A 16474-nucleotide genomic window follows, 5' to 3' on the forward strand; every position below is an offset into this window, starting at 1 on the left:
TTAAATGTACTCATGTGGTGTACAAACACATATCTTTAACCGTGACATGCAAAGCGCACACACAACCACACACACACACACACACACACACACACACACACACGCGTATAGAAGATAACCATAATAATATAATAATGCATAATATATACATACAAGATTGAAAGCCATGTCAACAGCAGAGCAAACAAATATTATTCGTCATATATAAATCTCCCATCATATAATTCCCTGTCTACTAACACCTTGAAATAATCCATAGATTTTGCATTCTTTGTTTCAAATTTCAAACTGTTCCATTTCTGAACAATACGAATACCGAACCAGTTTTGTCTTATGTTTGTTTTGCATCTAGAGACAAAAATCTTAAACTTGTCCCCTCTAGTAAAAGTAATATTAGAATATGAAAAAAAATCAGAAAAGTCTATCCTATCCAGACCATGTACCAATCTATAAACCTGAATTAAATCCCCACGAATTCTTCTATATTTCAAACTGGGTAAGTCAAGAAATTCTAACCTTTCCTTATAAGATAAATACTGTATTGTATAAATTTTTTTGGTAGCTCTCCTCTGTACACTTTCAATACTAATAGATTGTCTTTTATATAATGGGCTCCAGATGCAATTTCCGTATTCTAGAATTGGTCGAACGAGCGATTTATACAAATATAAAAATGTGGTTTTATCAAGACTTATAAAGGTTCTATATATTATTCCCATCATTTTGTTTGCACGGCTTACACAATTATCAATATGTAAATCAAAATTCAAATGTGAATCAAAAGTAACTCCCACATCCTTTTCATAAGGCACAACGGAAAGTAGATTTGACATAGAAGTATCGGTAAAATAATTATGACATGGATTATTTTTTCCTATATGTAATACTTTACATTTCGAAACATTAAAATCCAAATGCCATGTTGTAGACCATTTGAAAAGTGAAAATATATCATTTTGTAGAATGTTATGATGTTCAGTTGTACTATAGATCTTTGTATCGTCTGCAAACAGTTTGCAGGCTGAATTTATGCCACATGGTAAATCATTTATATATAAAAGAAATAAAAGTGGTCCCAATACGCTTCCTTGGGGTACACCGCTAATTACATTCTTAAAATCCGACCCCACACCATTGACAATGACCTTTTGTATTCGATTATTAAGAAAGTCTTTAATCCAGTTAAAGATATTCCCTTTAAATCCATATGCTTTTAGTTTAATGAATAATCTCTCATGAGGTACAGAATCAAAAGCCTTGCGGAAATCAAGATAAACAACATAAATGCATTGATCACGATCAATTAACTTGGTAAAATCCTCCATCACCTGTAAAAGTTGAGTAATGCATGATCTCTTTGATCTAAAACCATGCTGGTTATCGTTTAGCATCGTATGACTTTCAAGAAAGTCCATTATTCGGTCTTTCAAGATAGACTCCATAACCTTACAGAGTATGCATGTTAAGCTGATGGGCCTATAGTTTGCAGCATCTAGTTTGCTTCCCTTTTTATGAATGGCAGTAACATTGGCTTGTTTCCATTCAATGGGTAAGGTACCAGATTCAAGAGACTTATTATATATTGTTGATAGCGGCTGTGATATTTCAAAGGCCACTTCTTTCAGTAAACGGGGATGAAGGGAATCGGGTCCCATGCTTTTAGTCACGTCTAAATTCAACAATTTTGCAAGTATGTCTTCTTGTGTAATATAAAAATCGGGGACGTTTAATTGATTTGTAACATTGAACGTTGGTATATTTGTAGTGTCTTCTTGAACAAACACAGATGAAAAATAATTATTTAAAACATTAGCTATATCTATATCCGAAGTAACCTTGGTACCATCATCTTTCAGTAAAACACTAACACCTGGTTTTCTTTTCAACTTTCTGTTTACATATCTCCAAAAGCCTTTCGGACTACTCTTACATTCGTGTGCCAATGTACATTCATACGTTTTCACAGCATTTTGAATCGTGTGTTTGGTATTATTTCTAACCTTGACATAATTATGAAAATTATCTGTTGTAGGATACTTTTTGAATTTCTTATACAATTTATGTTTCTTATTAATTGTACGTTTAACGTTTTTTTGTCAACCACAATGGTTTATTAGAACTAAATTTTTTGTTACATCTTAATGGAATGTGTTTAGATTCTATACATTTTAGTTTGTTTTTAAAAAACAACCACGCTTCATTCACACCGTAGCCTTCAAGAGTATCCCAATTCACGGCATTTAGGTCTTCTCTACAAGAGTTGTAATTACCTTTGAAATAATCAAAATAAACATGTGAAGGATGTTTGGCGGATGAAAGATTTAACGATATAAGAAGTGAGTCATGATCACTTTTACCCACCGAAGGCAAATGGTCAATGTTATTAATCCAATAATCATCGTTACATATTACCAAGTCGAGTATATTACTAGTTTGGTTCAGTCGGTGTCTCGTAGCCTGTGTCACCAGCTGAATAAAGAAAGCATCCCTAATTGCCTCGACATTATGATTTCCGGTTATCAAGATGGCGGACGTCTTCTTTTCAATACTGTTTTGATATGGAATTTGATGTATTTTACGTTGCAAAGATGAGGATCAGGAGATGAGAGTTTGTTTAATATATTCATTTTCGTATTTGTTTTCTATAGTCATATTCGTTTCAACTTTAAAAACGTCCATATAAGTGTATTGATTGATTTTCATTGCATATCTAACGGTTGCGTTTTTTTGTTTTTTTTTTTTCAATGTCATAATAACATCAAATTACGTCATCCCAATTTGGGCAAGATGCCGAAAGGACGCAAAAAAAGAAACTCGGATAATTTCAAAAATATCCCTTCCCCCCAATCTACCCCTTCTAAAGAGCTCGACAACCAAGACTTACTTCAAACGTTACAAAATACCATAAAAAACGAAATGAAAGACCTCAAAGACCTAATTATCCAACTAAGACAAGAAAACATGGAATTAAAACATGAATTACAACAAAATAAAGATGAAATAATGGAAATGAAAATGATCAACATAAATCTAAAAAAACAAGTTGAAATGACCGAAAAAACGAAACAACGAATTAGAAACCTATTCGAGGAGAAATTCCCTCCGCATTTTTGGAATCCAAGAAAAAACAAACGAAACCACCGATGACTGCCTCTTACTCGTTCTGGATTTATTAAATAGATTAGAAACTCAAATTAACATCACCGGAATTGACACTTTACACCGTACTGGGAGAACGAAAACAAATCGACCCAGGCCAATAATTATCAAATTTGTCAGGCGATTGGATCGTGATATGGTGCTCAAGGCCAGAAAAAAGTTAAAAGGCTCGGGCATTTCAATATTTGAAGACTTAACGCAGAAGAATTTCAATCTGCTCAAAGCAGCAAAAAATGACGAAAGAATTGACTCGGCATGGTCAATGAACGGACAAGTCATGGCAGTAACCATCTATGGTGTGAGAGAGGTTGGATCCAGACAGTCCCCTCGATGCCCAAATACAATCAACTGGCGCCGACACGCCCAGCCCTCGAATTCGTACAATTAAACAGACTGAAGACCAAATGTGCATCACGTCAACAACCCCTCTACCATCACAACGCCAGATAGACCATCACCAAACCCAACGCAAAACCTATTACAGTCCCGGGGGAAGAGAATTTCATTCAAGACGCCTTAAATCGACACGACAAAACTCCGACCAATGACTTATCACAGACCTGTCTGGAACACCTGATAGTGACACCTCAACAAATGTGCCTTTTCATCTTCCTTTGTCAAATTATGATTTTGTTGTATTATATTCTAATGTCGATAGCTTGCTTAACAAACGATCAGAATTAACATGTATGATACAGAAACATAATCCCATAATAATATGTCTTACTGAAATTATGCCAAAAATGAAACTTGAGATTGATTTAGAAATTGAATTTTTTATCGATGGGTATAACTTATTTTTGAATGATTACCCAAGTCGGGGTGTTGCTATCTATGTTTTGGATTGTGTTAATGCCAATATATTCTCTTTTGATCATCCTATAATTAGTGAAAGTGTATGGTGTGATTTTGAATATAATAATTTACACATACTTGTAGGAAATATATATAGGTCCCATAATTCAGACAAATTAACTTTCATTAGGGATATAAAAGAAACCTTACAGTCAGTAGGTAGAATGAAATTTGATTGCGTGATCATTGTTGGAGATTATAATTTTCCTGACATTAAATGGACAGAACCATGTCTAACTTTTTCCGACTAGATTTTTGACAAGATTTGTTGAACTATTAAATACAACTCACGATTTGGGTCATGGACTTGTCTTTTGACGTAGTTTTTGGCTACGGTCCTGTGTCGAGCCATAATAAGGCTAAAGTCTGGCCGTAGCCTTCATTAACTTATAGCCTGACAATGGGACTTGTATCGTGGCGTCATTTCAGTCGCCCTATATTTTGACGTAACTTTCAGTCAGTGTCCGACTATGAGTTTATGAAACCCGACTCGAACTTAATACGAGGTAAAATCATCACCTCAACGCTTTAAAGACAAGCATGATATATATATATATAATATATATATATATATATATATATATATATATATATATATATATATCGTTTTTTAATCATTAATTATGATTACTTTATTCATATTATTTTCATTTATTGTTTACTGGGTGGGGATCCTGACCTCCCATAGCGGGCAGGGGGGTACATACTGTGTCTTCTATCCCCTTATATCTGTTTTCCAACATGCTTTCTGTCTTTGTCTTGGAATGAGATTACTTGGTTTTGTCCTGGCCCCGGCCCGAGTCCTGGCTGGGAGTGAAACAGTCAAATGCATAGTTATTGTTTTGAGAGATGATATTTTTTTCCTTGTAAATCATCTCTCTGTTATGTATTATTATATTTATTTTTAATGTATGATGTAAGCATCTCAGTGTATTCCTCCTTGTTGGATTTTGTACTTGTGTCCGGATAAGACTTATAGGTTATCTCAAGCTAAGTACATTGATGGTATGCTCTTGGAATCTACATCTGATCCCTATTTGTTCCCAATTCCCCTTTGTCTTACTCTCTCTTGTGTGCTTTAATTGTAATTCTAGAACTTTCGACTATCCCATTTTCTTCCTTTTTACTGGCGCTGATATAACCTAAATGTGTTGCAAGCGCCGTAAAACCCTTAAAAACAAAAACAAACATTTATTGTTTACTTACTTGGTTTCACCCAGACCATGGAACATGAACACATAGGTTCCATTGTACCCTGCCGTGAAGACTCCTGTATTGACGTCATATCCGTTTCCAAGGTTAAGGAAGACGCGGTCATACACAACGTCCGTCTTATCAGTAACGTTCAACATGGAGGTGAGACCGACTGAGAAAGCTGGCATAACTGTCCCATCGGACTGTCTTCTCACGAGGCTGGATCTGCCTGCATAAAGATAAGAAAAACAATGATATCAACTCACTCAATCCTAGATATTGTTGCTACTTTTCAAAATTGGAAAAATGTATTAAAAATGATCATGTACATAGTTAGTTTTATTCAACTATCATTAACATGCATAAACTAAAAAACATAAGCTTTGATACTACGCCTATAATTTGTCTCAGATAGATGTAATAAATAGGCATGGGGTAAAAGTAACTCGGGTAAACTATGGATATAGTCGGTGTTAGGGTTGAGTGAGTTAATGGAAATGTTATTGTATTATTTTTCAGTCAGCATTGAAATGTAAGCTTCAATTTATTAAACGAAGACAGATACTGGGGAATGAAACACTAAGGACGAATGAGTGTTTCATTCATCGTGTTTTGTTGATAAAGGGAAAACCCGAAACGTCTACAGTATCTATCTTCGTTCAATAAATTGAAACTTATATTTCATTACTTCCCTTTATTTTTTCCTTCGAGCTTCTAGCAGCAACATTTTCATTGTAATCTTTTCGAAAACTAAATTTTGCATTTATTAAAAATTTTGGAAAAAAGAATATGTTTAAAATGGAGAGGTTGGCTTAGAAAACAGGCATAACCGCCCCATCTGACTGTCTTTTGATGAGGCTGGATCTGCTTGTGTAAAGAGTAATGAGTAAAGTAAAAATATTTCAATCTTCATTATAATAAGAAAATATTAAAGATTGATAAAGCAGGTGGGCATGCCAGTAACTGAGTTTCATTTTTATTAAAATTTCCAATAGTGATTAAAAAATTATTATAATGAATTAAAAACTGCCGTATTTATTAATATAATTTTGAAGAAAATGAAATCCTCAATTTCAAAATATAAAGCTTCAATTTAATTTTCACTTACTGATGTAGCCCAATATAATACCAACTTTCCACTTTGGGTCACACAATATTTCACTAATTATATTAATCTGGTGTTACACTAAGGCGAACCTGGTGGTCAAATTCGATTTTATTCTTAAGATAGAATCCGACTCCATGGGTCTACTGGCTCTGAAGAGCTACACACCAATATAGATTAGTTAGTTTTATAGATATAATGGGCTTGGCTAAGAAGCTCACAACATTGCCATCCGGAAGTATAACAAACCAAAACACAAAACTATGTGTAACAGTGAACGTCTATCGTCTGGTTATTAAAATTTAGTGATAATTACTCATAAACATGGATGGAAAAAAAAAAACAACAACAAAAAAAAATAAATAAAAACATTAACAAAGATCTGACTCGTCATCTTCGTTCTATCTATACGTCCTTCAGATTATAAAAGCACACTTACTGTGACACACTCCTATGACGGCAGCAACTACCACCGTAGCGATGATTACATTCCTAGATTCCAACATTCTCACTCTGAAATAGGGAATAAATGTCAATAGAAAATATATGCGGCTATGTGGTCTAGTGGTATGACACTCACTTTCGGATCGGAAGGTCCTGGGTTTGAGCTTTGCTCTGCGCATGGTTGAGTTCTTGGAAAATACTCTTTACTTATATTCTCTCACCGTACTCAGGTGTAAAACGAGTACCTGGCCGTTGACAGCGTTGTCTCTGTCCAAATAAAATGTATTATCGCCTAACAGGCGTCTTTTCATGTCCTACATGTTAGATCTTGCTGTTGGCCAGGATCCCTTATAAAGCGCTTTGAGCACGTTTAGTAGATCTTGCGCTATATAAAAGCTCAATTTAATGTTCAATTTATTTAATTGACGTCACTCAACAACCCACCCCTCACCCTGGCCACCTAAGATAAAAAAAATATAACACACCAGAATATGGAATATGAACTCTGACGTCTGTATAGTTCTTTTACAATTAATCTCCTACAGCACAGATACAACCCTGACAACGGCAACTTTATGTGAATTTCCATTATCTAACGACTTAAAAAGCAAAACTCTTCCATAGATATAATTTGTCAAGTGTTTCAAATCTAAAGTAGTCTTTCAGAGCCATTAGGCTCATAGAACCGGAGTTTATTCCGGTTTCTATAGCGTGAAACGGACTATAGCAATTGCTTGCTATCCTTTGGATAGGACGCTAGTTTAACGCAAAGTACTTTCCGCTAGATCTAACAAACCCAGCAACCCAATCACTGCTGGGTGGACAGGGGTGGGGAGGGGTGGGGGGGGGGGGGGGGGGGGAAAAAATATCGACTGCACTCGGGATCGATCTCGGCTCCTTTGCGTGTGAAGCGGGCGCTCTATCAGCTGAGTTACCCGCTCTTCCCCCCCCCCCCCCCCATTACACATGGTGAGAAATGTCAGCAAAAATCGTTTTCTACGAGCCCAACTATACGCAGTCCAAAGTGGGACACGTATCCGGAAACTTCAGTCAAGTATCATATCAAAAGATCAAAAGTTAAAAAAAAATAGGAAAAGTCGCAAGATATATGTTTAATATCTTGCTCTGACGCTATTCGCCCAGGACATAGTTTTGACTCAAATAAAGAATCTCAATAGGTTAAACCATTTCTTCCTACTATAGCAGCTAGTATCAAAACAGACTTACGTTTGTAAAGGAATTTGACGTCCAAATCCGTCCACAATTGTCTCAACAATCTCTTGTGCTCAAATCTCGTTCTGACACAGACATTCTCTCCAAAGTATCGCATCACTCTATTTAATTCCATAATATATCGATACTGATTTATACAGACGATCGATTATTTCAATAAAGAATACAATTCCTCACAATGAGCTTGGGATGTTTCTTGGATATTTTTCTCTTCTTCTAAGTAATATGCGATGGAAAACACCGATAACCTGTTGATTTACGTATTGACATATATGTAAAATTATTTTGATAAAATATCGATTGTTGTATTATATTTCGATGAGCATTGGACATTTTTGAACGTGCCAAACAAATTTGATAATTGTGTCAGACAAGATTTGAATATGGACACAGAAGACACAAAACTCTGACCTCTGGAGCTTCATTCATTTAAATATTGATAATCTCATATGTTATATAAGTTAAAGATAAGATCGAAACACCTTGTAAATGCGATTCTATAATCTGTAACGTACGGCAAGCGAATCTTTCTGCTAGCCCATCAGATAGGAAATAGAATACTGGGTTCATACTTCGACAGGAAGTAGGCTACTTACAGTTCATAATACAATCTTCTATTGTCAGTGTTTGTTGTGGAGCAAGAAGTCGGTCTTCAGAATGCATTTGCTTGTTGTGTCCGTGGCTTTTGCCGCAATATTTTTGCCGCTGTCCGAATGTGAGTAAATTCTAAAATCTGATTATTTAAAATATATTGGCTTTTTAACCATTTCATTCTTAGTGTAAGTAACAAAACTTTAACATGCGTAAAAATACAAAGGTGTTCGATGGCCTACTAGTATGGACACGTGAAAGCTCCCATTTTAAAAATTTCTTTATCTAGACAATTGGGGAATTTTGATTTGCTTAAGTGTCGAATTTCAGAAATCTTTGAAAAAGTAAAGATGTAGATCTCGCGCGCATTCTCAACAAACATGTTATTTCTGTCGAGGACAGAGTTGTCTTATTGTTTAGTTACTATCTTTATATTTTTGGTAATAATGACCCTATCATGATAGTTGATTAGTTATACATCTCAGAATAAAATCATGGTTATATCATTGTTTACATTACATGGTTAAACAAATCACGTTGGTGCCTATGTTTTAACATTTAAAGCAAGCATTGTTTTGTAATCGTGAGAATAAATTATAGAATATAGAAAACTGAAATGATTTAAGTTACATTCTTAGTGTATCAAATCGCGTATATTATATCTAAAACGTTTGCTAAAAATCATTCAGATTCTTTACATTAAAAAAATTGGTCTATTATTTGAAACGTTTTTGGCCCATTAGTTTTCTTATTGTTTCCTTATCTTATATTGCTATTTGTCTTTTCTAAATGGCGTTGTGATCTCGTTCTAGAATTTCTCTTCTCTTAACAATGCCACTACCACATTATCTCATACGTATGTAGTGTTTCATTCGTCCTGTTTTGTTGATAAAGGGGAAAACCCGAAATGTCCGTTTTATCTGTTTTCGTAGATTAAATTGAAGCTTACATTCAATTTCACATTGTTATTTATTCTTTCTTGTTACGTGACGAATTGGTTTTACTCCTCCCCTTGGCTTGAAACCTTTTATTTGATAGAGGCAAATGTGAACAAATGGATTTTCCGAAGGATGATATAATATTTTCACTGTATCCAATCCTATTTATGGCTTTTTTTCTGTTTTAATTAGAAATAATCAGATTGACTTCTTATACGAGTAGTTATAATCTCCTGCCATTGTCTCTTTAACTCATTCAATCCTAGAGCTACTTTTCAACATTGGAAAAATGTATTAAAAATGAGCATGTAAATAGATAGTTTTATTAAACTATCATTAACATGTAAAAACTAAAAAACATTAGCTTTGATACTACGCCAATAATTTGTCTCAGATAAATATAATAAATAGGCACGGGGTAGAAGTAACCCGTGTTAACTACGGATATAGTCGGTGTTAGGATTGAGTGAGTTAAGATTTTGCGTTAAGTTCGACTGGGATTTAATTTTGCGGACTATTCTACTTTGCGCTCCTTTGTGTCAGCCGCCTGCGATACGAAAGTTTTGCAAGAAGTGATTTCTAAATAAATAATTTTGTTGTCTACTATAATATTCCTTTTCTTAGGCGCTGGAACAACTTAAAAGTGTTATAAGCACAGTTTACTCCCCCTTGTCTTATTAATTTTTTATTGATCTTTTCCATCACTTCCTTTCAACGGGCACTGTATTGGCGTACTCGCAAGTACCGTAAACGCCTTAAAATCATCATCATCATCATCAACATCATCATCATCATCATCATGGTCATCATCATCATCATCATCATCATCACCACCATCATCATCATCATCATCATCATCATCATCATCATCATCATCATCATCATCATCATCATCATCATCATCATCCCCATCTCATCATCATCATCATCATCCACCATCATCATCATGATCATCATCATCATCATGATGGTCATCATCATCATCACCGACATCATCATCATGATCATGATCATAGTCATCATCGTCGTCGTCGTCGTCACCATCATCGATATCACCATCATCATTATATATAGCCACGCCAACCTGACTTTACCCCAGGTCAAAGCAAGGCCAGTGAGATTGCCTTCTCCGTAGGTCTCAGCCATGATGAACATCTAGACAAAAATGCTAAAGTCGTCTACGACACCGTCTTTACCAACATCGGGGGGAGGCTATGACTCGGCCACCGGGATCTTCACATGCCCCCAGGTAACCAATTTGATGGATTGGATGACAAATACGCTTCAACAGTCTTGTCGTCCTATTTGGGTTTTCTTTCGTCCACGTTTCTGTAAGGCTTGCGTTTTCCAGGGTGGAGTTGCTGGCCTTACGCCTAACCCCCCCCCCCTCCCCCCCTTTCTCATCCGGGCTTGGGACCGGCAATGGCGGAGTTAATGTCATGTAGTCACTTCCCTCGTAATGACGCATGGTAACTTAGTAACTTGCTCTAAACTATCGGAACAATGGCGGACGTCCTTATGAAATATTTCTCAGTCGAGCACGAAACTGTATCCAGAGGAGAAAAACATTATAAACATGATCATTTTTTAACTTTTATACATTCTCATCACAAGACATATGAAAAGTTCTAGCCAGCATGAAGAATTAAAAAGTACCGATTTTCTTTGTTTAGAACCACGATGGACGCCGTTGCTGGGCGACGTGACATCAGACTTTTGAATCCAATTACGTGCATGGACCAGCTCTACAGTGTCTGGACTGGCAAACATTATTAATAGGATTCAATAGTCTGATGTCACGTCCGCTCAACAACCAGCAGCTAGGTTCTAAAGAAAGAAAAACTCTACTTTTTATTATTCGTGCTGGCTCGAACTTTTTTTCATATGTCATATTTTGACTTTTATACATTCGTATAAAAGTCAAAATATGATCAAATTTATGTTTTTCTCCTCTGGATACACTTTTATGCTCTTCGGAGAAGTATTTCATAAGGGGCGTCCGCAATTGCTTCGATTGTTTATAACCAGTACTAAGTTACTCTTCGTCATTAAGAGGGAAGTATTTCACGAGGCGTTGCGCCAATTGTCGTTGTAATGTATAATTACTTTCGTATTAAGAGGAAGTGTAACTTTGAACTCAGTTGTGTTTTGGTTAATTAGTTTCGGATATTAGAGTGACATTTGATCAGGTGTTGTTGCTGGGTAGTTGTCGTTATATAGAGCTCATGAAATCCAAAATGCAGTTGAACATTAGTGAGTTTGTTCGTTAGTAGAGCTCATGAACAAGTTATTTCATGGGTTGAACTATTGAATACAACTCACGATTTGTTTTCTTTTGTAGCAAAGACTGGCATTTGACGTCATTTAAACGCCATAAACTGTTATGATACCTAGGTTAGATCGTTACGCATTCATTCATGAACTCTAGACTTTTTCGTTTAAATGATTATACTGTATAACTGAATGACTGCTACGAGTACGCATAACAAGCCATGAAAAATAAACATGTTTCCATGGATACCATAGATGCTTTAGGATGCGTATAAACCGTGAACATTCTGCATATATATATGAAACTATTTATGACTTTTTCCTGTTTTAATTAGAAATAATCTGATTGGCTTTTCATAGTTACAACCTCGTGCCGCTGTCTATAGATAGTATGCGCTTGGCTAAGAAGCTCATAACATTGCCATCCGGAAGTAACGATACACACACAACTGTGTGTATCATGAACGTTTATAGACGGGTTAATACAGTTCAGTGAGCATTACTCATAACGCGGATGGCAAAAAAAAAACATAACAAAGACCCGAGTGACGTCATCTCGAACTATCTATAGGGAATGAGATTAGCGGAAGAGTAGCGTCCCTTGATTGGGTGTCACCCATAGTCTGTGACGTCACCGGCGGAAAAGTTATTAGAGAGAGAACGTCATGTTGGTTGTGCCCATGAGTCTCTCGTCCTCCTTTCTCTCTCTAATAACTTTTCCGCCGGTGACGTCACAGACTATGGGTGACGTCCAATCAAGGGGCGCTACTCTTCCGCTAATCTCATTCCCTATTTAAGATTTTGCGTTAAGTTCGACTGGGATTTAATTTTGTGGATTATTCTACTTTGTACTCCTTTGTGCCAGGCGCCTGCGATACGAATGTTTTGCAAGAAGTGATTTCTAAATATGTAAATCCTTTTGTTTTTATTCTTAATTTTTCTATTTGTTTCAAATGTCTATTTCAAGATATATCTCATCTTCCTCGCAAAATTTATGATACAAATAGAAATTTGAGTGAAAAAAATGAGAGTGAGTTTTGTTTCTTAAACATCAAAATAATTTATATATTTTTTGTTGCTGTTGAAAATGAGCTTTTATATAGCGCAATATCCACTAAACATGCTCAAAGCGCTTTACACGGGGTCCCTGGCCAACAGCAACATTTAACATTTATGACGGGACATGACGCATGTTAGGCGATATTACATTTTTTTCGTACAGAGACAATTCTGTTGACGGCTAGGTACTCATTATACACCTGAGTACGGTGAGAGTTTGTGAGTAAAGAGTCTTTTCCAAGGACTCAACTATGCACCGAGCGAGGCTAGAACCCAGGACCTTCCGATCAGAATTTTTTCCCATAATTTCACCTCCACAAAAAAAAAAAAAAAAAATAAAAAATAAAAGATTGTTCTTACTCAAAAAGCAAGAACAACTTTCTATCCATGTTGCTGTTCAGCAAAATGAGCTCTACAACACATCGTCAATTATTTTTTTTATTGCTATAACAAATATAATTATTCCACCCCTCTCCCTAAATTATAACGCGTAGTTATATAATGTTTACAATAATCATTTGTGACGTCAGATTATAAATCTTTACATTTCACTAAAAATCAGATTCTTTTATAAGAAGTTATCTATCTATCATTTAAATGTTTTTGAAGAAATATTTTAGATACTCAGATGACGAAATCGGAATCGATGGACGGGTAGAATAAATGATTTCTTACACTCTTGCGTTTTGGAATTGCTCGTGCAGCTGTTGGGAACACGCCCGGAATTCCAAAAAGCAAGAGTGTAAGAATCGTATATTCTTTAACTTTTTGTAATGTACGAAAGAAATCAGAATGATAACATTGTTGGCTGCATCTTAATGAATGTGACGATCTTCCGATTGTCGGTTAAACCGTGGCCATCGTAAAGTTATAGCCTGATACTGACCAAAACATGATGTCAAAATGCCAGTCTTTTACCACTAAGGAAAACAAATCGTGAGTTGTATTCAATAGTTAAACCAATGAAACAACTTGTTTCGATGAGCTCTACTAACGACAATTCACTAGACGCTACACAAACCTAAAAAATGACGTCAAACTGTCAGTCCGAGAGGGTTCTTGTGTCAGGCTATAGATAGTTCGAAGATGACGTCACTCAGGTCTTTGTTATTGTTTTTTTTTTTGCCATCCGCGTTTATGAGTAATGCTCACTGAACGGTATTAATCTGACTATAGATAGTATGCGCTTGGCTAAGAAGCTCATAACATTGCCATCCGGAAGTATAACGGACCAACACACAAAACTCTGTGTATCCATGAACGTTTATAGTCAGGTTAATACAGTTCAGTGAGCATTACTCATAAACGCGGATGGCAAAAAAACAATAACAAAGACCTGAGTGACGTCATCTTCGAACTATCTATAAACGTTCATGGATACACAAAGTTTTGTGTGTTGGTCCGTTATACTACGGGATGGCAATGTTATGAGCTTCTTAGCAAAGCGTATACTATCTTTAAGTTAACGATGGCTACTGTTAAACTCATCATTTCGAAATAATTCCCAAATTGGGAACCCCATGTCAAATTTAACTCAATTGAATTTAGAATAACGTTTGGTGTTTGTACCTTCACCACAGGCTGGCATCTACGAGTTCCAGTTCCACGCCCTGAGTCACAGCAGCAGCAACATGTGGCTGGAGCTCCATCACAACTTCCAATACGTGGCCTCTATCTGGGGTCACGTGGACAATGACTACGCCGCTGCTGGTAGGGACTTGTCTTGGTGTCATTTAGTGTTGATTATATAGCGTTATTGTAACATTCTGACGCGGTTTAAACACAATATTGCATGTTGGTGTAATGAACATTTTCATTACAAAACAAAACCGACTGAAAATGTTGTTAACAAATCAGGATATTACAAACAAAATAATTTGGCGGAGAAAATTGCCTTTTTTTCAAATGACTGAAGAGGTTAGAATAATATAAAGAAACCAAAGTTTCATGTAACTACTTTTAAGACTATTTTTAGAGGGAAATTTCTGATTTTGAAATCTGCAGGTTTAAAAAAACGTTAATTGAACATCTTATGATATTGATCTATGATTATGCAACTTGTTTTGATGATAAAAGTCGTCCATTGAACATCTCGTTATATCGATCTATGATCTGACTCCATTTTCAGCTACACGTTCCAGAATTCTTTAAAAATATTTAGCAAATTAACTTTTAAATTGAGCTTCATATAGCGCAATATCCACTAAATGTGCTCAAAGCGCTTTACAAGGGGTCCCTGGTCAACAGCAACATTTAACATGTAGGACGGGACATGACGCCTGTTAGGCGATATTACAATTTTTCTGACAGAGACAACGTTGTTAACGGATGAGAGAATGTGAGTAAAGAGCCTTTTCCAACGACTCAACTATGCACCGAGCGCGAGGCTCGAACCCAGGAACTTCCGATCCGAAAGCGAGTGTCATACCACTAGACCACATAGCCGCACAAATCACCAATAGTATCTGCTCAACGTTTTCTCTTTCACATATTATCGTTTATTTGTATCCCAGGTAATTCTGTAATTCTCCGCCTGGCCAAGAGCGATCAGGTCTTCATTACAACAGGGGACAAGACTGACCTCTACGGACAACCTGATGAAGTCTACGGTACATTCTCAGGCTACCTCATCTCAAGCATCTACGAGGAGTTCCCAGTTGTTGGTTAAAACCCGCGCCATTTTAAAGTTACGATGATTATAATGTAATTATAAATAAGATTTTAAAAGATACGATTTCGTTATTGTTTATTTGAATTGTTTTTTTTTTTTTAATGGTATAACTGACCTTGACATTGGACACTTCGACAATTTCTCGCCATGCTGTATTTAATACCCAAGCCGATGACTTAGATTTGGTATGAATTCAAGCAATACAAGTCCTTTTTGGTTTGAACCCCTGTTTTATTAATTGTAGGTCTGAGAGCCCAAATAGGATCATTGTTGTAAAAGAAATACATTCAAACAAACGCAAAATACATTGTCCATAACAACAACGTTAGATCAAGCCCAATATTTTATTGCGTTCTGATATTACACCTCCATATAAGCATGGGTCGGTTTTATTCGACGTGCACATATATACAGTTCTGACATCCGAACCCGCTTATGGGCCAAGTTTAATATTGCTGTTATGGACAATATTTTGCGTTATTTTTTTTGAAGTTTTTCTTTAAAACAATGACCCCATAATGAATTGGGTTATCAGACCTGCAAGTGCACGTCGGTTTAAACTAATCGCTGGGAATTGAGTTTATTCTCAAATTGAACACACTTACTAAACATTTTTAATGACAGTTTGAAAATCAACATTATTAACTATCCGCAAGACAACATTAGTTTTACTGAAATGATGAAATAATTTTAAAAAATCAAATTTCACTTTCCAGTTTCTTGTCACCTGAACATGAAAGTAATTGAAAGTTTTGAGTCATCGTATATATTGCTCTTTTCACGACAAGTACAAAAAAAACCAATAAGTATTGAAATTTAAGCTTCAATTTATTATACGAAGACAGATACTGTGGACGTTTCGGGTTTCCCCTTTACCAACAACACACGATGAATGAAACTCGTGTTCCGGATTGAAATGAGTATCTGGGAGTTAACAGCCTTGTCTATGTTGGA

At 35.9% G+C, this 16474-nt stretch overlaps 2 protein-coding genes across 4 annotated transcripts in view; one reads left to right on the forward strand and one right to left on the reverse strand.

Annotated features, from left to right (window-relative positions):
• LOC144958558 (complement C1q-like protein 3) overlaps positions 1 to 8054 on the reverse strand; it is an 11120-nt gene extending 3066 nt beyond the window's left edge. For all 3 annotated transcript variants that reach the window (XR_013642463.1, XM_078890620.1, XM_078890621.1), the window contains exons 1-3: positions 7985 to 8054; positions 6753 to 6826; positions 5221 to 5437 (exon numbers count right to left, since the gene is read on the reverse strand). Coding sequence is in view for 2 of the 3 variants with exons in the window: in XM_078890620.1 (XP_078746746.1) it covers positions 5221 to 5437; positions 6753 to 6819 (284 nt within the window). In the remaining variant the exon portion in view is untranslated. The remainder of the gene's footprint in view (positions 1 to 5220; positions 5438 to 6752; positions 6827 to 7984) is intronic.
• Positions 7724 to 15580, forward strand: LOC144959263 (complement C1q-like protein 4). Its single transcript, XM_078891807.1, is given in 7 exon segments — positions 7724 to 7790; positions 8615 to 8705; positions 8871 to 8925; positions 10594 to 10722; positions 10724 to 10768; positions 14430 to 14559; positions 15363 to 15580. Coding segments are annotated over 7 exon segments (672 nt in total). The 3' UTR covers positions 15518 to 15580.
• Positions 15581 to 16474: the final 894 nt, after the last annotated feature.

The sequence above is a fragment of the Berghia stephanieae genome, chromosome 13 (assembly GCF_034508935.2).
Source record: "Berghia stephanieae isolate SIO BIC M18660-M18661 chromosome 13, UCSD_Bste_1.3, whole genome shotgun sequence".
Lineage (NCBI taxonomy): Eukaryota > Metazoa > Mollusca > Gastropoda > Nudibranchia > Aeolidiidae > Berghia > Berghia stephanieae.